At 41.1% G+C, this 21,675-nt stretch overlaps 1 protein-coding gene across 1 annotated transcript in view; it reads left to right on the plus strand.

The window, feature by feature from the left end:
• ADGRG7 (adhesion G protein-coupled receptor G7) overlaps window positions 1-21,400 on the plus strand; it is a 32,156-nt gene extending 10,756 nt beyond the window's left edge. The window contains 15 exon segments of the mRNA XM_054270237.1: window positions 1,623-1,720; window positions 1,722-1,761; window positions 2,248-2,303; window positions 2,606-2,724; window positions 2,815-2,922; window positions 10,294-10,325; window positions 11,603-11,721; window positions 13,026-13,192; window positions 13,195-13,386; window positions 14,157-14,257; window positions 15,005-15,084; window positions 17,225-17,381; window positions 18,579-18,642; window positions 18,645-18,799; window positions 21,218-21,400. Of these exon segments, the coding sequence (XP_054126212.1) occupies window positions 1,623-1,720; window positions 1,722-1,761; window positions 2,248-2,303; window positions 2,606-2,724; window positions 2,815-2,922; window positions 10,294-10,325; window positions 11,603-11,721; window positions 13,026-13,192; window positions 13,195-13,386; window positions 14,157-14,257; window positions 15,005-15,084; window positions 17,225-17,381; window positions 18,579-18,642; window positions 18,645-18,799; window positions 21,218-21,400 (1,671 nt within the window).
• The last annotated feature ends 275 nt before the right edge of the window (window positions 21,401-21,675 follow it).

Below are 21,675 nucleotides of genomic sequence, written 5' to 3' on the forward strand. Positions count from 1 at the left end.
AAGCAAGAACAATGTGTCACTGTCATATTTTCCGGAAAAATCCCTTTGCCAGGATTTCTTCTCCTGGGAAGCTGAGAAGCCTCAGAGAAGAATGAAAACAGTGATTATCTGATTGCTTCTCTTGTGTTTTGCTGCTTTGGAATGAGGTTGGAGATTGTTTATCCAACAGGTGGTTGAATTGTTTTTACTCAATGACCAATCGGTGCCAAGCTGTGTCGGGACTCTGAGGAGTCAGTCACGCGTTTTTCATTAGTATCTTGTTAAGCCTTCTGTCTGTATCCTTTCTCTATTGTTTTGTATAGTTTTAATATAGCATTCTTTAACAGAATATCATAAAATAATAAATTAGCCTTCTAAGAACATGGAGTCAGATTCATCATTCCTCCTTCGTCCTGGGGACCCAACAAATACCACAAACAGTGAACACAGGTGTTCATGATGTACTGTTGGTCTATTGTGCACATGCAGATGTTTTCAAGTCAAATAATATTATCTCCAGTAATTATAAATGCAAATTTCCTTCCTCCCTATGCAAGATATTCACTTTTCTTACCTAAATACCTGCCAAGTTTTATCAATGCTTCAAAGCTGCATGATAGAATTAATCTTGATTTTGATAGCTTCCCAACATAAATAATTTGAGGACAATTCAGTTACTGAAGCAATTCAGTAATTATTAATTGATGGGATTAGAAACCAGATGACTTGACCTGATGACTGGCAGATTTTCTATCTCTTATTGTTATCTAGCTATACCTTCATCTATCATATGAAGGTACAGCTAGATGCCTCAACTTGGTTTTGTTTTTAGACTTTAAAGATGCTACGGACATTTAATCTCTATTCATTCAGTGCTAACTAACTCAAACTGGATCCAACCGGTGCTTATAGCAATTCATATTGGTACCTCCAGCAGCAGAATATTGCATTGGTTGTTTTGGTTTTTTTTACATTTATTCCAAGCTAACACTCTGTATAATGTACTGAAGTGAGGAGCATGCCCTCAGTGCAGGTTATAAGCCCTGTGTTGAGAGGCATGACTGTTCCAGAGGACATTTCTCAAGTTCCTTTGATGGCCTTTGAAAAAATCCTGTTGTGGTTATTTAAGGAACAACAAAAGGTGCAGAGAAGTTTATAGACTCAGAACTCAGTGACCCCAAGACAAAGGAGAGGTCCTGCTGCTACTTCAAGGCAAGGTGGGGAGAACAATGGGGCCAGGCTGTTCTTCAAGGTGTGCAGTTTTAGGATGAGTGCCCACAGAGTCAATGGGCAATATAGGAAATTCCATCTAAATCAGATAATGTTTTTCTCCTTAACACTGTTCAAACACAAGCAGTTTTCCAAGGGAGGTTGTGGATATTCAAAGTGATTCCCTGAGCAACCTGGTTTCAGCCACTGTTGGACACGGGGACCTCCAGGGCTTCCTTCCAACCCAAGATACTCCAAGAATTCATGAAAACAATCTCTAAGGAGAATTTGCAAACACCACATATTTGGCATTAACATAAACATTTTAGATGGCAAATTACTTGTATATTTTTATTTTGTGTGAGAATGCCATGAAGTGGTGACTCTTTTGCCTTTCCTCTTTTTGTTTCTGTTAAATGACATTTTCCTCACAGGTGGAAACTGTGAGCTCCAGGGAGGTTTCAGTTATTGCAAGTAACACTCAAATCCTCACCTCCATGACAGGCCAACTGACCTGACAGAAGATCGCTGCTGCAGATTATGAAAAAGCCAAATGTTTCAGAAGACTTTCAGGTGAGTCTTATTAGGATGAAAATAAGACTTGTAGGGCTGAATATTTGCGATATCAATTCGGTTCCCCCCTCTACCAGCAGAAAAGACACTGTTCTATCTCTTAACTGTACATAACACTGCAAACAAATGCATTAATTTTGTCATTTAGCAGAGTTATTTAAGCATCCTTGAGCATGTACTTGTGGAATCACCCTTGGGTCTGTTCTCAGAGCTGAGTGTAACCTTATCAGCTGTTTAGATGTACATCAGAAATTTTAATGTTTATGTTAATAATTATATCTCTACTAACTAAATTAATAAAAATGTGTCTTTATGAAACCTATTGGCACAAAGTTTGTGCTCCCTTGAATGCCTTCTTTTACTTTTTTACTTTGTTGTGTACTTTCAAGCAATGCTTGTTAAGTGTTCTTTGCCCATTCAGTGTATAGCACATGGGGTGATTTACTCAACCACATCTGAATATTGCCTTTTTTCTGCTTGATTCAGGCATCTGTGGCAGTAACAGAATTCATCCACAATAATCTTGTCAGTGCTACAACCAGGTAACTTGAGCTTTGCCATTTTCTTTAGATGTAAGTCAACAGCATTTCCCCTTCTGGTTCAGGATGAAAGCAGTTCATGAACAAGTTAAAATATGTTTGCCATTCAACTCCAATGTGCAATTCGCAATTTACACTGATGTAAGCATTGCTGGATTCTTCTGCTTTAGAGAAAAGATGGGGATAGGAAATGAGGAGCACTATCCACTGGAGAACCAAATCAGACAGGAAGCTCAGAAACTGAACCTGTAGCTGTATAACAACAAATAATGATAACTTTTATCCCACTCATTATTTTGATGCAGCCTCATGAGAGCAATGGAGGAATTTTCTTTCACTGGTAACATCTCACAGCCCAATGCTGCAATCCAGTCTGCTCCACTGAAATTAAGCTCCTCTGTGATTCTGTTTTTGGCACAGAGAAGTAAGTCCTGTGTGTTGTTGGATTTAGCTTGACAGAATGAACACATTTATGAATCATAAATCCTAACTCATACACTGCTAATTGTTGCAGATACAGCACTGGGAAAGTATCAGTCAACAGAACCAGAAATACAGGAAAATGCTCCTGGGCTTACTGGTGACCTCAGTACTGAAGTTCAGATACTGTTCAACATTTTAAGTAAGCCCTTTCTTCTTTTGAAAACTGCAGCTGGGAAAACTTTTAATGAATATTCACTGAAAATCTCCTTTGGGGGAAAAAACCCCTTAGCTGGTTGGTTTTCATGCATGCTGATGCCTGGTCCAAGAAATGCAAACATCAAATGAGCTGGAGAATCTTATTTATAGAAGAATGCAAATGTACATGTAATGGCCAGAATACTTATGATGTCTGTGACTTTTTCAGTTGTTTTATTTTCTAAAATTGAGGATGTGTTGAGTCTTTAACCGTAACTCTACAAACACTGAGATCAAGAACAAGTATATACTTTGCCTGAAATCTGAAGACATGAACCATTTCAACTAAAATTCCTACTGCTGTCAGGTGTCAGTCAGGACATCCACATTCCAACACCTGCAAATTGCATTACTCACTTGGAATTTTTCCAGATGTCCATTACTTACATTCTGCAGTGCTTGGAGGATAAGTTGGAATTGACCAGGAGAAAAAGAAAAAAAAAAAACTATAGTTCTTCAAATATGTGCATTTCTCTGTCATCACAAGAGTTTCACACTGGGCACCTGAAACCAGCAGACTTGTCCTCAATCTCTCAGTGTAGTGTCAGTAACACTGAGAAATCACAGCAGTATAACAAAGGTGAGGTTAGTAGAGCACTTAGACATCATAATGATGAACATCATTTGAATACCAGCCCATAGGGAAATGAATAATTCAGTTCTCTCACCAGCGTTAGAAAAAGATGTGAAGTAATAAACCAAGTAACCTCACACGCCCAGCACTGACAACAAAAATCAATTAATAACTCATTAACTGGTCACTGCCATTTCTGTTCACTGTTTCAGAAAACAACACTGTGGAAAAACAGTATAATCATGTAATCAAAGCCTTTATCATCATGCCAGTATAACATAATACTCCCCTCAAGGCAGATAGGTATTGAATGCAGTTTGTCTTAAAAGAAGTCCCAACAGATTTCTTCAATATTAAGTGCACATTTGTGATATTTTGTAGAAATACAGTTACACTAGTCTCACCTGATGATCAGACTAGAGAGAGATCAAATCAGTCTCTCTTGATCTTAAGTCAAAAGCATAACACCAATAACAAAGCTTATTATATAATCTAGGATTTTGCTTCCTCGCTTAAGCTACAATTCAGATGAGTGATTTAAATCACATAGATTAACTCTAATTTGGTAGAAGTGTGAAAGAAACCCCATCCAGTCAAAAAGTGAGATCTGAGGGTAAAAATTCAGGCAGTCTCTTATCTTCTGACTTTGCACTAACAGTAAATGTCTCTGGTGTGGCTACTTCTTATTTAGTGTTATTAAAAGTCTGGCCATTTGGACTGTGTGCATATATTAGGATTTAGGATATTATTTTTCTCATTCGCCAGTATTTTCCCCCAGAAATGATATTAAGAGAAGGGTAATAATTATTTTCACACTCCACCTCAGCAAAAATTGAAGGTCTCTCTTAACATTCATAGGAATAGCAGGTGTTCTCAATTACTTATATGGATTCTGAGAAAAATCTGTAAATGCTCAATGTGTGCATGAGCATAGTGCAGGCTTCTTGTGTTTAGATCAAGTGGCATAGAAAATATTCTTCAGCTTCTGTATGTAACAGCTGATACTGCTGACTCTGTGCTGCTAAACTAGGACATTTGTGAGCAAAAGTGTATTCCATAAAATGCCATAGGAATACCAGAGGGGATTTGTCTTGGGGTGCATTAGTCCTATATCAAGAATGAAAAAAACCAGGTTTATGGAGGACAGTCTTTCTCTCCAGAAGACAGCCAAAATTTTGGAAAACAAGAAAAAAGTCAACATGATGGGCACAGGTCAATACACATATTAATGTGGGAAATGTTCATTTTTCATGCTATCTTTTAACTCCTACTTCCAGATAAAACCATTTTGTCCTTTGACTTCCTCCACCAGGAACTGATGCCAGATGTTACTGCTTTCCTGCAAATAATGATCTTATGTGAGTGTTATGTCCATTTGCCAACCCCCCTGAATTTTTAGATGATATGTATTCAAATTTTGCATGGTTTCTCCAGAAAACAGTAATTGGCTTCTTCTTGCAATATTTAACAAAGTTTTTAAGCTCACATACATATGACAGATCATCATAGAACCATACAGCTAAGTGATCCAAGAAATCTGTCATTTCTAAGGAAATTACTGTCGGATTTTGGGTGCTGTTTAGATGGTCTGGGAAAAGCCCAAAGATGGCCTTGGGCCCCCGGGTTCGAAAGGACGAGAGGAAGCTTCAGATTTGTTCTCGGTCTCGGTGTTTATTAAATGCTTATCTAAAAGATTTTCTCTTGGCCTGACAGAGTTCTGCTCAGCAGTCAGCCATGGGCACACACTGAGAGCCCCTGGGGCGGCCACCTATCTTTATACCCGGAGTTACGTATACAATATTTATCATTTTTCTCCAATACCCTCTACCCTTATTAACCAGTGTTCCCCTAGTAAGGTCCAATCCCGGAGTGCCAACATCACCACAGAAGATGGAGGCCTAGAGGAAGAAGAAGAAGGAGAAGGGCACGCCCCAATTCCTCCATCTTACCTCTCTAGACCCCCCTGTACAGGGATCTTAAACCCTGTATCTCACACTCCAATTAACTTATCCCTTCACCATTCACCCCGGTGAAATCCTCCTGTCCTCATACTGATGTCATCTCCCATGTGGGATCAAAGTCCAGCCACCAGACATTTCTGGCAACATTCCAGGACTCCCGAGCCCCCCAGGTGTAGTCTGGTTCACCCTGCGCCCCAGTTCTGAGAGACTGAGATCCCACATCTCCCCCTTCTGTTTGCACCAAAAAGATCTTTTTCGCCATCCGATTCATTGCATGTTTTAAACATGCAAATATGCATGGGACAACAAGTATGAGGACTAGGAGAACTATTAAAACATAAAACCCTATCTTTAAGATTCCTCTCCAAATGGGAGAGATGTCAAAGAATTCTGCCAGTTGATCGATCCATGATCCTGTGATCTCGCCAAGCTTATTTATGCTGTCCTTTATATTTTTGATATTTTCATGAATTGACTTTGAATGATCTGAGAGATTCATGCAGCACATCCCTTCGAACTCTTCACACCCATGTCCATGAGCGAGCAATAGATAATCGATTGCCGCTCTGTTTTGAAGAGTCGCCTGTCTCACACTGCTGACGTCTTTTAACATGTCATCCAATGTGACAGACACAGACCGCGCATGTTTGCTCAACCAACAACCCATGCGGTCGATCTGAGTCAAGGCCACCCCCGATGCTGTCTGAGGTGAGAAGATTGCTGTAGCAATACTCGTTTTCTTGTCCCAAGAAAACATTTCATCATTGCAATCTGCCGCATATTGCTGTATTGATCTTTTTTCTCTGTGCCTTTCCTCTCTTAACATGTTCAAATCAGGCGATAGCATTGAAATTTCCCCAATGCTGCATGGACCTCCCGTGGCATTAGCAGGAATGCCGTGCCAAATTCTGTCCCCGCAAATTAAGAACAGACCCCGCGGCAATTGCACCGGAACTTGGATCGATCCTTTGGTAGTTCTCTTTGTATATTTACACCAAGCTGAGGCATTCTTATAAAATTCATTAGTGGGAGTCAAATCAATAGTTTTCACCTTTGTGACTTTCGGAGCTTCAAACTGCATGCAGAGTCTCATTGTCATGGACCCAAAAATCTCCAATTCCTGAGGTTCTGTAGAAGCCACAGGAAGCAGGTGTGTCCAAGCACACCACTCTTTTATAGGATTTTTAATGACCTGCGAAATGTTAATTGCAGGGTGCCCTGGAACTGGCCATTCGTCCACTGGCAATCCAACCATGCATGCTGAAAACGGTTTACCTGGTCTTGAATGTGTCAGGCAGATACTATCTAAATTCGCTGCCCGAGCTAAAGCCTCCCATACATTTTGCCTTGGTTGACTAACAGGTAAATCTCCCCCACTGCTTACTGCAATGAATGAAAGAACGATGCACATAAGCATCGTGAAACCCATTGCTTCGCTTTTGTGTGAAAACCCCCCAAGGTCCTTAGTTTCTTTTTATTTCTCTTCTGGGTCGTTTTTCGCAGCCCGAGTCTCGACTTCTGTCTGAGTACTCGTCTCTTTGTTTCTCGGATCAGCGTTTTCGTGCTCTCGCGTTCGGAATGGCTTCACATGCCGCACCGACACCCACTTCAGACCTCGATCTGTGGAAATACAAGCGAAACCCTTTCCCCAAGAGATTAGTTTGAAAGGACCCTCTATTTGACCTGTTTCTGGGTTTCTGATCAAAACTAAAGGATTTTCCCTTAGCTTTGCCTGTGTGTTGTTTAGAAAATGTCTCACGATCGGTGGATCAGGTTCCGAGGATGGATAATCCCTTTGTTGTGTTAACATTGTCTTCTTCGGGGTGCTTTTCTTTTTATATATTGTTGGAAAAAATTGCTGCATTGTTGCAGTCTCGCCACGAGATGGCGCTGTGGCTCCGCTGAGCCGACCCGGCATGTCGTGCACTTCTGCCCTCCTGCCACTAGGTGGCGCTGTCACCGGCCTCCCTGGCTCAGATGACGGAGCGATCTCGACTGCCCCACTTCCTCTTCCGGCTCGGCGTCCCCCGTGAGGGGAAGGGACTGGGACTCCGAGGGTTTGAACCAAAGGCACCAGGTCTGAAAACGGTGTGGAGCCCCGGGACGTAGAATCCCTAACACGGCCCCTCCTCACCCGCGACGTCACAGGGGACCGGGCTCGGGTCCGCCCGCGCCCTACTTTCTGCGCATGCGTGCTCTCCGAGCTGCTCCCTGTGTCCCCCAAGCTGACGCCATCGTCTCCCCCCTGTCCCACCTCCGAGGTTCCCGCCCCTCGGTCTGTCCCAGAGTCCAACCCCTCCTCCTCTGACGTTGTGTTCACTTCTCCCGCCAGCACTCCGGCTCTCCCCGCGATTCGAGCTGACCGTCGCACCGGCTCTGACGTCACAACCGCGCGCCTCCTGCGTCTCACCGCGGCGGCCCTCTGAGCCTGCACATTTTCCCTCAGCCCGCCTTCCGCGTTCGCCGCTCCCGCGCCCGTGTGTGAGTCTACACCCCGGTTTTTGCGAGTTTCGCCCTCCGCGCGCGTCTCCTCATCTTCACCCGCGCTGCCCGCGTTTGCCGCCGCCGCGTCGCTGCTTTCACCGCGAACAGGCCCCCCCCCCGATCCCTTATCTTCCTGCTCCCCCCCTTCCGCTCCTGACTCCTCCACACTCTCTGGAGTTTCAGGACGCCCTTGGGGTTTGTTGCATTTTTTGATCGGGGGTTTTAATATTTTTTCCTGCTCTCTTTTTTCGAGAGCCCTTTCCCCCTGGCTTTTTAAAGCCAGAGCAATTTTTTTCCCGGAGCTCCGCTGCTCCGCCCCCTTCTCTGAGGGTACCGCAGCTTCTCGCTGCTTTTCCAGTCTTTTAGACTGCACTGAAATACCTTGTAACATGATTCTTGCCGGCGAGAGTAGCTTTAACGCTGTCTCATCTTTTTTTGTTGCTAAAATATATAAATGCCTATTAATTTCTTGCCAAAACCCCACTTCGAACAACAAATATGTCTCCGCAAGTGGATAATTAAGCCTTGCCCATAATAACAGCTGTTTTAATTCTTTCTTTGGGATCCCTTCTGTATATAATTCTGCAACACTTTGTAAGGTGGATAAGATTTCCCGTTGTTCCTGGGAGAGTGTGGCCCCCATAATATTATTTTGGCCTTCTTACCGAATCTGTCGTCAGAGTGGTCTGAAAGCCCTCAGTCTCCGTCCAGCGGGTCACGAGGGATGGATCCAGAGGCGCCTTTCTGGTCCCAGTCCAGGCCGCTCTGCTACGAACTGTCTTCAGCAGAAGCTGAGAGATGGGATTCTCAGTGACTGCTGATTTTTGCAGCTTCTCCCAGCCGGTTTTTTCTTTTTCTTCTTTCTTTCTTCAGGCTTCCCTCCTCTGGAGTTATCAGTCCTGTCCTCTTGGCTCTTCAGCTCTTCAGGGCTTTCCCCCCCCCGAAAGGTTTGGTGGGAGATAGCCCACCCAGGGACGCCAGTTGTCGGATTTTGGGTGCTGTTTAGATGGTCTGGGAAAAGCCCAAAGATGGCCTTGGGCCCCCGGGTTCGAAAGGACGAGAGGAAGCTTCAGATTTGTTCTCGGTCTCGGTGTTTATTAAATGCTTATCTAAAAGATTTTCTCTTGGCCTGACAGAGTTCTGCTCAGCAGTCAGCCATGGGCACACACTGAGAGCCCCTGGGGCGGCCACCTATCTTTATACCCGGAGTTACGTATACAATATTTATCATTTTTCTCCAATACCCTCTACCCTTATTAACCAGTGTTCCCCTAGTAAGGTCCAATCCCGGAGTGCCAACATCACCACAGAAGATGGAGGCCTAGAGGAAGAAGAAGAAGGAGAAGGGCACGCCCCAATTCCTCCATCTTACCTCTCTAGACCCCCCTGTACAGGGATCTTAAACCCTGTATCTCACACTCCAATTAACTTATCCCTTCACCATTCACCCCGGTGAAATCCTCCTGTCCTCATACTGATGTCATCTCCCATGTGGGATCAAAGTCCAGCCACCAGACATTTCTGGCAACATTCCAGGACTCCCAAGCCCCCCAGGGGTTGTCTGGTTCACCCTGCGCCCCAGTTCTGAGAGACTGAGATCCCACAAATTACTGAAACTTTTTTACTCCTATATTTCTTCATAATTTTTAATTGAACTATTGAATACCATGAATGATTGTGTTCACTTCTTATTTGCACACTAAGCTGTTTGTTGCTCATTAAAAGTAGTTCTAATTGCAGTACCCTGCAGAAGTATGTTTGAAAATGTCTGCATGCCATTTGGTGTGTGAGTGCATGAGCACCACTGTGCTGCAGCAGGGAGGGAAGGGCCACTCCATTTATCATTGTTTGCTTCCTATTCCAGTGTGGATTCAGCTCTGGTTGGCAGAAACAGTGCTACCAAAACCTGAAAGCTGTTTTTTGGCTTACACATAATTCAACTGGCAGTGCTTTAAAGCTTACTCAGTGGAAGCCTGAATCCTGATCCTTGGATAATTCACAGGAATTGGTACTTTCACTGGCAATCTTGTCTGAGAAAGGCACATAAAGTAAGTTTAAAATGCCAAATTATGCTGTTATTGATATAATTCACAAGGTTTATGAAACCCATATATTGCTTAGTAGCTGTCAGCTCCCCTTTCAAAATCAAATCACAATTCACACTGTTTGCTGGTGCCTATCTCTATGTCTCTGTAGCCACTTTTTCTCCTTGCCATCCCCATCCCTGGGGGATGAGCTGAGCTGCAGCTGTGTGCTCATGCCTGTGTCTTTTGGGATTACACTGTAAACCATGCAGGTGTAATCACCACTAATTTTGCTGTTCTGATGGTAGGGCATTGTCCTTTCTTCAGTGGGAAGAGTCTGAGGCTGTTTAATTATTTTTGTTTGGTTGATTGTTTCTAACTCTAAGATCAGCATGGCAACACAAGGGCATAGGTGCACTCAAGATAGAATGCACAGGAGTTTAGAGTGTCCCCATGTACTTGTTTCTGCCCTGTGGCACATCTGGCAAATTGGGCAAGCTGTGCCCGAGCTGCTGAATAGCCAAATGTGTTGGCACGTCCAGGCTCCCTCTGACAGGACCTGTGCCTGTGCCCAGCTGCTGCTGCAGCTCCTCAGCAGGGAAGGGCTGGCCTGATTCATTCCCCTGCTCAGCCTTTGCAGCCTCCAGGTCTGCAGCTCCCAGATGAGGGGTTGTCCAAAGGCTGAAGTGTCCCCAGGTGGACAGCAGAGCTTCCTGGAGTCTGGGCTAGCTGTGGCACTGCCTTGTGCTGGGTAAATAACTCAGAGGATTTAGCATTAACTATTCCCTCTGCTTATATGTTTATAAAAGCCCTGCTCTGTAAATATCAAGCATTCAACCATAAAGTTTTATACATTGCCCTCCTTTACCAACAAGACTATTTAGGAATGACTGCCTGGTTCTGATGTTTGTTATTCCTTCAATATTTATTTCAGCTTCTCTAAACAAAACACACCCTGGATAAAATCACATATTGTGGTCACTAATTTCAGTGTGCCAGCATTTCAGAGTGCATTTTTACTGTCTTCACAGAACAGCATTTCCAAATTTATACTATTTACTTGGTTCTGAATTTCCCTTTGTGTTATGCATGTCCTTTTTGCATAAACTGACTATATTCTAAATAAGATTCCCATCTGTTTATGCAAAGGCAGCAGCATTTTCTGTTTCACTGAATACATTTACATTTACTTGCTGCTTTATTGTCACTATACAATCATAGACTGGTTTCAATTTATAATTATTTGTGCTATCTTACCTTAGACCAAGAAGTCAAAATTCAGAATGCTCACCAGTATGAAAAGCTAAAAGCTGCTTAGTAAAGTCTGTGTCACCTTGCATTTTACTATGAATAATTTAATCTGCTATTTTGATAAATATTTGATTAGTATTGTTAAATCTCTTGTTGGTGTTTTTCATAAGCTTCTCTAGCTTTGGAGTCTAGAAAAATTCTGTGGGACCTAAAAATTCTGGCAATAATCATAACTTTACTGAAACATTCTTGTTCCTATGTGCAACCAGAAACAGAAACTTTAAAAGAAATATATCTCATCTCCTATAACTGATACAATTGGTTTTCTAGGCATTTTGGATAAAATATAAATATGAAAAGCTTTTGGATTGTATTTCTTATATTGGTGCTGGATTGTCCATGGCTGATCTGGTTATTATTATTATCATTTTGTTTCAAATACTCACTATGTAAGAAGGAAGCTGCAAGTATTTTACACTAAGTTACAACATTTTGTTCTGTATGTAATTTGAGGAAAACAATTTAAAGCAGCCAGTTTAGAACATACTGCAATATTATTAATTAGCAAATACTATTTTCAAAAATAGCTAAACCACACTGCATGGCTTGGGACTTGCTGACACCTCTGTTACTCCCCTGGTCAGGCACAGACAACACAGACCCAGAGTACACAGGTCTGTGATACACATTGAGCTTTTCAGCTCACTATCTCAATTCTAGGCTTTAAAAATGTGTCACAGTGTTCCATCAGCAGTGTGACCTCCCCCCATACTCTGGTATTACAATGTGTTAACAGCTATCTCTTTTCCTAGGCAGTAGCTAGCTTGTGCTACTGTTTAATTGTGAACAACTTAATACAAACACAATTGCAGCAAATTTTCTTGATGGACATGCCTGTGATTAATGTTGTCCTGTGAATCCCCTCTGAACAATAAGGGAAGTCATGCCAGCAGAGCAGCTGAAGTTATTTATATTGAAGTTATATTAATGCCTGTTTCTCATCCTGCTTGCACTAATGCAGATTTGAAGCAATTCCATCAAGGTTCATATTTTTAAGACTGTAGGAGCTTCCAGCCTCTGCCTTTTAAATGTATTTATTTATGATAATGTTATATATATATATATATATATATATATAAAATATTAAAAAAACCCACATTTATATATATGTGTACATACACTATATATAATGCCAAGGGAGGTGGTGGAATCACTGTTCCCAGAGGTGTTTAAGGAAAGAGAGGACATGGCACTCAGTGCCAGGGTCCAGCTGACATGGTGGTGTTTGGTCATAGGTTGGACTCAATGATCTTGGAAGCTTTTTCCAACCTAATGGGTTCTGTGATTCAGAGATAGGACAAAGTTTGGAAGTAGAGGTTTATTATTCTATTGAAGTCTGGAGAATGGTTAGAAATACTTGCTTTATGCTAACTTGCTTCTTAACACTGATGAAAAAGATCCCAAAAAGAGCAGAAAGAGAAAAAAATACATCCCAAATTGCTGTCAGTCAAGGCCTAGTCCTAAAAGTGCTGGATATTCTCTGTTCTAGTCAAAGTCAGACAAAACTAATGGATATGTTAAGCTGTCTGAGAGTAATGTTGGTGTGATTCTGCAAATAACTGTTTTAGTTTCTCTCTGTATTAAAGTTTCTCCTCTCTAGCTTGCTTTTAATATAAATGAAAATGAGAAACTATTTGAGAATTTTTCTCATTTTTCTCTTCTTTTTTTCTCCTAAACATATTTCTAACAATAGGAAAACTCAAAACTTATCTGTAAAGTGGATGTTAGTGAGTCTCTGCTTTTCTATGGTCGTTTTTAACATCATCTTCATCTCTGGAATTGAAAACCAAACTTTCAGAAAGTGCAGCAACGGTACCACCAGATGCTACCAGCAATACCTTCCTTATGATGCCACCAGCACCACCTTACCTCTGACAGGGTGGATACTCCCACAGACTCCTGGTGCACAGCTGTGGCTGTCCTCCTGCACTATTTCTTGTTGGCAGCATTCCTGTGGTCAGCACTCAGCTCTGCACTGCTGTGCTTATTGCTGCTCAGAGCCACAAAGCCACTGCCTGGATGTTTCCTTGTAACCATGTCATTAATCAGATGGGGTAAGATTTGAAGTTGTCCATGTGGCAATTTTTACAGTACAGAGTACATTCAGGGAGAGTTGTAAAGATAGGAGAGCAGCAGAGAGCAAGTAGAATCAGTGTCTCTGTCTCTGGGTTAGTGCCACGTGATTTAATAATCTCCTTTTCCTGCTCACATTACTGGTATAACCTGAGCTTGTTCTCATTGACCTGATAAAACACTGAAACTGATAGCCTGGCCACTGGCACAGCAGCACAGGCCTGTTAAGTGCAGGAGAAACTTTCACAGTAATCAAGCATTCAACAATCTGCTTCTGCCAACTAAATAAAAAAATCTTTTCATCATGGTGATCACATATATGGACTTAAATTCCTCATTTAGTGATTCCCAGCCAGAGTTTTGAATACATCCAAAAGCAATGAGTGCCTGATATTATTTTTCATACATTATTTTTTATACATTATTTATTAATAAGCAAAGAACACATTCTGAAGGCAGTACAGCAGTTAGAAACAACACTGCAAACTGAAAGGAAACTTTCAGAGAATGTTTCAGAGAATGTTTCATTTTCTCTTTCGGAGAACTTACCCAGACAATGGGAAAATTCAGACAGATACTGACAAGGTAAAGTGAAAATCTCAGCCTGTTTCAAGAAACTTTTCTAATACACTGTGCAGGGGCACCAGTATTTTCCATGTTGTGCATTCAGCTTTTGAATTGTATTGCTTCTGATGGCACCCACCAAGCATTTCAGCCCTTACTGTTCTATTATTATGTCTTGCATTTGTAGAGGCAATTCCTTGGAAACATTTGGAATTTGGACTGCACATGCAAACTAGAAAAAGTGCAGCAAATGCTGCCTGGCTACGTGGCACTGTGATCCCTCCCTATGTATTTGAACGACAGCCCAGCATTATGTTCTTCTGTGTGTCCTGTGACAAGTTACACACGTCCAAACCACAATGACTCTGACTCACTGCTTTTGGATCTATTTTGAGACCACAGGCAGTGCATGGCAATCTGCAAGGTCTCTACTAGGGATGAAGAAGGAAAAGACTTTCAGGAGCATGTTTATTACCAGAATAAAAAGTTTTGCATAAGGTTCCTCCCCATGAGATGTGCTGCCTAGCGTGAACTGGCAGGCAGGAGATGCGGAAGACAAGAAGTGAAGCAAAGGGATTGAGGAGGCAAACCTGACAGCCAAGCTTCTTGCAGGGCAACAGTTACACTCTGCATAAATCTGGCAAGAAATGCAAAGGTGTTTGATACAATATTTTCCTAAATTAATTTCTCTCTGCTGACCAGAACGTAGGATTGCACAGTTGTGATAAGGGAGCCCACTACAGCCGAGTAGGGGCTTGCTCTGTCACCACAGGTGCTGGCTCAGGAAGCTCTGCTGAAGTTGTTTGCTTGCAAAAATCAGCAAGTTATGGCTATGAGCTGTCCTCTGAAAAATAATGCTCACAACCCTCAGTCCTGCCTCTTGTCTAGGCTACAGAAAACCCCTTTAACTTAGTACAAGGCAGGTGAAAGATAGAACTTAAAATCTATGGAGTTTAGGAGGCAATAAACTGTGTGGAAAGGAGGTATGCCTGTGCAACCAAACAATAAATTGCTAATGTCCCGTTTATTAATTAGGCATTCCTGCCACAGTATGCAATAACACTTGCAGCTACTGACAGAGAATGAAAAGCTCTAAACTACCGACAGGAAGAATTTTAAGTCCACATATTATCACAACACTTGCTATCCTATACCTTTTGTGATGGCTTATTATTAATACAATTCTAGATGTATTGCTGTGCCCTGCATTGCCAAGCAAATAGTATTCTATTTGCCATCTGTGTGGCAGTTGCCTTCTGTTAATTGGGCAGTTTTCCTTATCTCTTCCACACCCAATCCTCCCTCTGGGGGGACACCTGCTGATAACAGGCTATTGAATGTCACTGCATGACTGATAAGAACTATAACATCCCATTGTGAGATGCTCCACCCAGAGGGAGGAGCCAAGCATTCCTACCCAGATATAATCTGGAGATTCTGGAGCACCAGCACAGCTTCTCCACTGGATTCCCAGAGAAGCAGATGCCTCTTCCACTGGATCTTCATAGGAACACTGCACCCTTTTCTACAGGATCACTGTTCCAGCAGAACCACACCTGACACTCCAGCAGGACTGCAGCCACAATTCCAACTGGACTGCTACCAACACCCTGACCCACAGGGTGTCAGGTTGTGTTCTGACTCTGTCAGTGTTGTTTTACTTTACTGCATTGTTTATTTTATATTTTTATTTTCTTCCCTAATAAAGAACTGTTATTCCTGCTCCCATATTTTTTTGCCTGAGAGCACCTTAATTTAAAATTTATAGCAATTTGGAGGGAGGAGGTTTACATTTTCCATTTCAGGGGAGGCACCTGCCTTCCTTAGCAGACACCTGTCTTTCCAAACCAAGACATGTTGCTTTACTATTTTGTACTTCTAAGTACTCAAAAGAAATAAAACTCTTCACTCAACCTAGATATTCATTAGAAAGAAACACATTTTCTCCTTACTAAGGATCTAGGGTACTGGATCTACATCTGCCTTGAATCCTCCTGCACGACTGTGCAGTCCTCTGTGAATTGAAATGCAAACTGCTGACACCCTCAGCCTCACTGATACTCCAGCCCTTCACTTAAGTGCATAACTACATTTCAGTACCTACATTAAACATATTAAATTAATTAATGTATTGAAATATACATTCTTCACATGTATTGAAAATCTGGCTATAATAATTTTGTTTCTATTTGCCCTGTGTTTCTGGAATAGATATTCATTGGAGTGCCCACATAACAAAGCAGGCTATCAGGCTTACAATGCACCTTGGATGATATGAAAGAAAAGCAGACTTGTTCAGGAAATGGAAACACAAAGCCCCTTACAGGTGGTGGTCATGTTTTTGCAAATTTATTCCTTAGTCTCTTGTCACCAGCTCAGACCTTCTTGTCACAAACTCGTATTTTTGACACAATCTTTTATTTAAAGAAATGTATACTTTCAGCAGGCAGAAAATGAATTCCATTTGTTACAATGGGTCAGACTTTATTCAAGTGCATATCAATGAACATATTCAGACTTTTGTCCCCCTTTTTGGATTGCAGCATCACTCAACTTCAATGACAGTTATTCCCAATTTAAACTCTTAAAAGTGAGAGAAGAGCAGGTCCAATCAACTGAGAATGATGAATTTCTCAGCACAGCCAAACACCACTCCAGTTCTCAAGCAGCATGAAGCAGATTTACTTGCTCAGTTTTACATCACCACTCCATGTATTGTCACAGGCTGTATGTCACAAGCTCTCAGTGTACACTGGATTATTTAAAAAAGGATTGCTTTCATTTTATTAATTCCATGGGACTGATCAATTCAACAAAATTTTGTACCTTTTCTTCATTTCTTTAAGTACAATTTTCATGGACAGCTACTTCTTTTGTTGAAAATTAAGTGCATTTGGATGAATTTATAAGCATTCTAAAAAACTTATAATAGCTGGCATGCTTATTTTCAATTGCCTTGATAAACCTCAGTTTTAAAATTGAAAACAGATACATACAAGCTGCATACTCCAGACATAGATTAGTCTGATAAATTTGGTTACATTTATTTTTCTGGATTTCTTCTCCAAATGATGCATCAAACAAATGTAGCGAAGTGTATCTTCTCAACTCACTTTAATTATACCTTTTTGCAATATAGCCCTGAATAAATAGAAAGTTTGAAACTCAGATATTAAATAGAGAAAGATTTAATAAATTTTTTAGAGAAAGAATTTTTTAGAGAAAGATTTAATAAATTTTTGTGCGTGCTTCAAGGAATAAAAAGGATTCATTAATGAAAAATATGATCAGCACTATCTCTATAGTGGCAGTGCTTGGGATCACCTGGATGATTGGTTACCTCATGTTAATAAGCAATGAAAAAACAAGTCTTGCTTTCAGCTTTCAGTTTTGTGTTCTCAATGTTACCCAGGTGTAATATTTAGCAATTCTGAGACTAATAATTGAGATTTAAAAACAAAAATTGGACTTATTTGTTCTACAGCTTGATATAGGGTGGGAACTTGTTAAAAAGCAGTTATAGAGATCAGATTTTTCTTCAGAAATGGATGTGTTGTCACACATAAAACTCTTACTCTTGTACAAATGAAGGTGGGATTTTATTTCAAGGCCAGCACTGAAAAGACTATTCTGTCTGGGTGGCTTCTCTTACACCAAATCATATATAAAATAATTTTCAGAAAGAATAGCAGGAAAAAAATCCTCTGCAACAGAAGTTGGAAAGAGTCCCAGAGTAGTAACAAGAGCTTCATGGCTTGAGGCCTTTCACAGTGATACTGAAAAAAGCCTTCAGGAAAGTTTCTGCCTCTTCTTTCCCTCCACAGCCCTGCTGGATTCTTGGCCTTGTATTCCTATAAATGCGTCCCTTCATATAAGGCATATGAAGTACTTGGAGTAGTAGATTCTTCATTATTATGCCCCTGGCTACTTTCTATAAAAGAGCTAATTAGAAATATGTGAAAATCCACCCATCCCTAAACACTAAATTGTTTATTGTCAGTTTGATCTACTGAAAACAGAGTGCTTGTACACCAGTGACAATCAGATCTGCAAACTCTGTGCAAAAAGTCCTGAGGTGGCCATACCACCCTGATGGACAGATTATGCCCAGGACTTAAAACTGAAGTCATGAGCAGGAAAGAGATCAATTTATTTAAAAACATGAGTCTTCTTTTTTTTTTTTCTGACTCAAGATTCTCCTTGAAATGAGAATTTAGAAAACCAGTACAGAAATGCTAAAGTCTTTATTCCCTTTGTCTGAATCTGACTGAAGTGCTGATATGGCACATCACATTTAATGCTTGTGGCATCCTCAGCCAGGTCTTATCTTCATCCTATCCAGATGAGAGTAATAATATGATCCTGAGACAGGCTCCTGACACATGCTAACTAATCCATTACAATGTGCAAATGAGGCATCTATAGTTGGGAATCACCTACATGGATTTGTTTTCCTCTCGAAAGTACTTCATTTATTTCAAGTTATTGACGTAATTGTTAGTAGTTACCAAAAATCATTTTATGGTTGTTTTTCAAATCAAGTCACATTGACTAATCTTTTCTGGTTTTAACAGCAAAATAAGTCCACGTTATTTCATTTCCTCAACAGGAACTCCAGATCTGCATTCTGTTCACTTTCAGAACACCTCTCTTCAAGACAAAAGTTTTCAAAGTGTTTCCATTTTCCATGTACCACTGTATCTGCATTAAAAAACATAAAATATTTCAAAATCACAGCCTGAAAAACATTCAGAGGAAACTTTCAGATCAACCCAGACTTTTTCAGACAATATTTCCTTGTCTACCTTCCCTAACCAGAACTGGAAACCTGTAAATCCATGAAATACAATCCCACATTGCTCATGGTTTGTTTCATACAGCTCCACTAGGTCCCTGGAATGATGGACACACTTCTCCAGCTGCAGGGAGCTGGAAATAGATCATAAGCTGAGACCATGGGGAGAGAGGACCAGGACCATGTGCTGGCTGGACAATGTGGCTGCAAAGCAGCCAGGCAGCACCTGAGCCTCTTGGTGCTGCTCGTACTCCAAGGTCTTGGCAAGGACTGAGCTAATGACAGCTTTACACTCCAGTACAGACACACAGACATCGCTCAGTACAGACACACAGATGTTGCTCTCATTATGCCCTTTGTACATTCCAGGCCCACTGGACATGGCCAATGCACTGCAGCTCTCCTCTCCCTTTCATAGGTAAAAATTCAATTTAATAGAAACCAGTGTATCAACAAGCAGCAATTATGAATGCACTGTGCATTACACATGAGACTTTCTGTGTGTCTTCATAGAAGTGTTTCATCAGTCCTGAAAAGTCCTCCATGTCTTAGAAATCCATGCTGCTTATGAGACAGAAAATAAGTGTACTGGAGCATTGATACACCTCTAAAAAGAGCAGTCACACCAGAAGCAAGGCTGAAGTTCATCACTACTGCTCCAGAAAAAGCAGGGAAGGTCATTAAAAGTTACTTAAGACAAGTAGCCCATACATTTTTTATTTTTATTTTTTGGATAGGAAGTTCATGTACCCGTGGGCATCCATTTTTTATTTGTAAATCCAATGTGTAATGCTTGCTTTTGTCGATTCCTCCAATTTCCTTCAGAAATTTTCCTTTAGAAATTTGTGTGGTTTAGGAAGTATGATACTTGATTGTGTTGTAGAACACTGCTAGGCACTGTGAGGATGACTCCTTAAATAAGTGATAATATTTTTTAATAATAGACATTTTTTCTCCAAAAGTGTTCTCTAAAGAAGATCCCACTTAATTTTGAATGGCTCTTTTAAAAAACTAATAACAATATTGTTTCCATATTATCCCAAAAAACGAGGCAAAAACCTACAAAGAATTTGAAGTATGGAAATGGAAGTGTTGTCTTCTCTTACTAATTAAGCATCCTGTCCCTAAGTATTTCAGATGTGAATAAAATGCTGTTATTGCCAACACTGAACATCTCATGCTTAATATAGAACACTTTCAACATAAAGCCCCCCTGTCCCTCCCAATTATACATTTCATGGCTTTTTCTTTCATCTAGGGAATCCTAATTTCAGAAATGGAACAAATTAAAATGATCTTTTCCAGATAATATGCTAAATTATTACAGGAACAATAGTTCAGCTCTTATCTACGCGTGGAATACATTTATCTTCACAGTGTAGTGAACTTTGGTATTGTTTGTGATATGTGGGCTTTAGGGATCAAAAAGTTTCTTGTTAATACTTTGGAAACACTACTTTGATAAAGAAATGGATTGGAGAAGGACTGAATCATCAGTACAAAGGTATGCAATACAAGTGGCAGAAAGTATAATGGAAGGAAACATCCACTTTTCTAGATCTTTCCCATATTTTTTAAAGCAAAGATTTTTTCATTGAAAACACTCAAATATTTTCTAAATACTTCGTAAAGTTTCGCAAAGAAGCCTCTTGAACCATGCCCCTCCTCCTCCTTGAAATGTTTAGATTTAAAATTTGTATCATGTTCACCTTCTCTCACTTCCATTTCAAATTCTCACCTCCATTTCCAATCTCCTTACTGCTAGCTGGACCCTCCTCTTGGCAGGGACAGAGTTCTCAGCAAGGATAAATACTACAAAAACTAAACAACTCTTACATTTTTCTTGTCCCAGCAGAAAACAGATATTAAAAGGAAAAGCTGTTTTTTCAGAGGCACCTTTAATGCCAGGAAATAACTAAGCACAGTTGTGCGTTCAGTAGCTCTGCATGGCACCTCTGTGGGAAGCACCGGCACAGCGCGGCCTTGGTGCTGAACGAAAACGGGCAGCAGAAATCCCAACTATCCCCGAGCAACACCAGCTCCAGTTCCAGCAGCTCTGGGAGAGGCACCCTCAGGAATCCATTCCCTCACCTTCCATTGACAAAACTCAGGAAATTAGCTGCAGATTTGTGGGTTTTGTCTCTTACAGGTGTTATGAATTGTTATAAATGATCAATCGACAGCCAAATTATGAAAAATGTGAAAGGATTTATTTATCTTTTTCCGTGACCAAAATACGGTCCTCAAAACCACCACAGCCACAGAGACAGAGTTGAGCCTGGAATCGGTACTTGGTGAACCTGGATCCGACCTCCATCGAATCCCCCGTTCACGTTCACGAGAGCCGCTTCAAGCGGAGATGTTTTATACAGTTTATTGTGCCCCAGGCAGAGGAGTCTCAGTTTCTTTTGTAACTCTTCACCGGCTTCTTTTGTAACTCTTCATATTCACAGTTGGTTCTTTCACTGTGCAGAGCTGGACCAATTGCCGCCTCCTGGCTGATAGCCAGCGTTGATCGAATCCCGGGAAGTCGCGTATTCACATGTATCTTTCTGGCGACTTTGGCTATCTTGATCAATGCTATCAACAGGGCGATCGCTCTTAGGCGGTTTCCGATTGACTTGGGACACCGGTGATCATCATGTTGGGTGCATCTATTCTTGGGGTAAATGTCGATCGTTATCTGGCCAACTCCAGGAATTTATTTCGGAGTTTGCATAGACATCCGCCTCTCAGGCAACTTGTGGTCAGAGACTCGTTTGGATTTCACAATCTTTATAAAATACATTCTTTGATAGCATGAATTCTTTCTAACATATATTACATAAATGATCAGCCAGAAATCCAAATTAATAAATGTGAAAGATTTTATTTTCGCGACCAAAATACGGTCCTCAAAACCCACAGCCAA

Source organism: Melozone crissalis, unplaced genomic scaffold (assembly GCF_028551555.1).
Source record: "Melozone crissalis strain CALT ecotype California unplaced genomic scaffold, PUWL_Pcris_2 ptg000009l_1, whole genome shotgun sequence".
Classification (NCBI taxonomy): domain Eukaryota; kingdom Metazoa; phylum Chordata; class Aves; order Passeriformes; family Passerellidae; genus Melozone; species Melozone crissalis.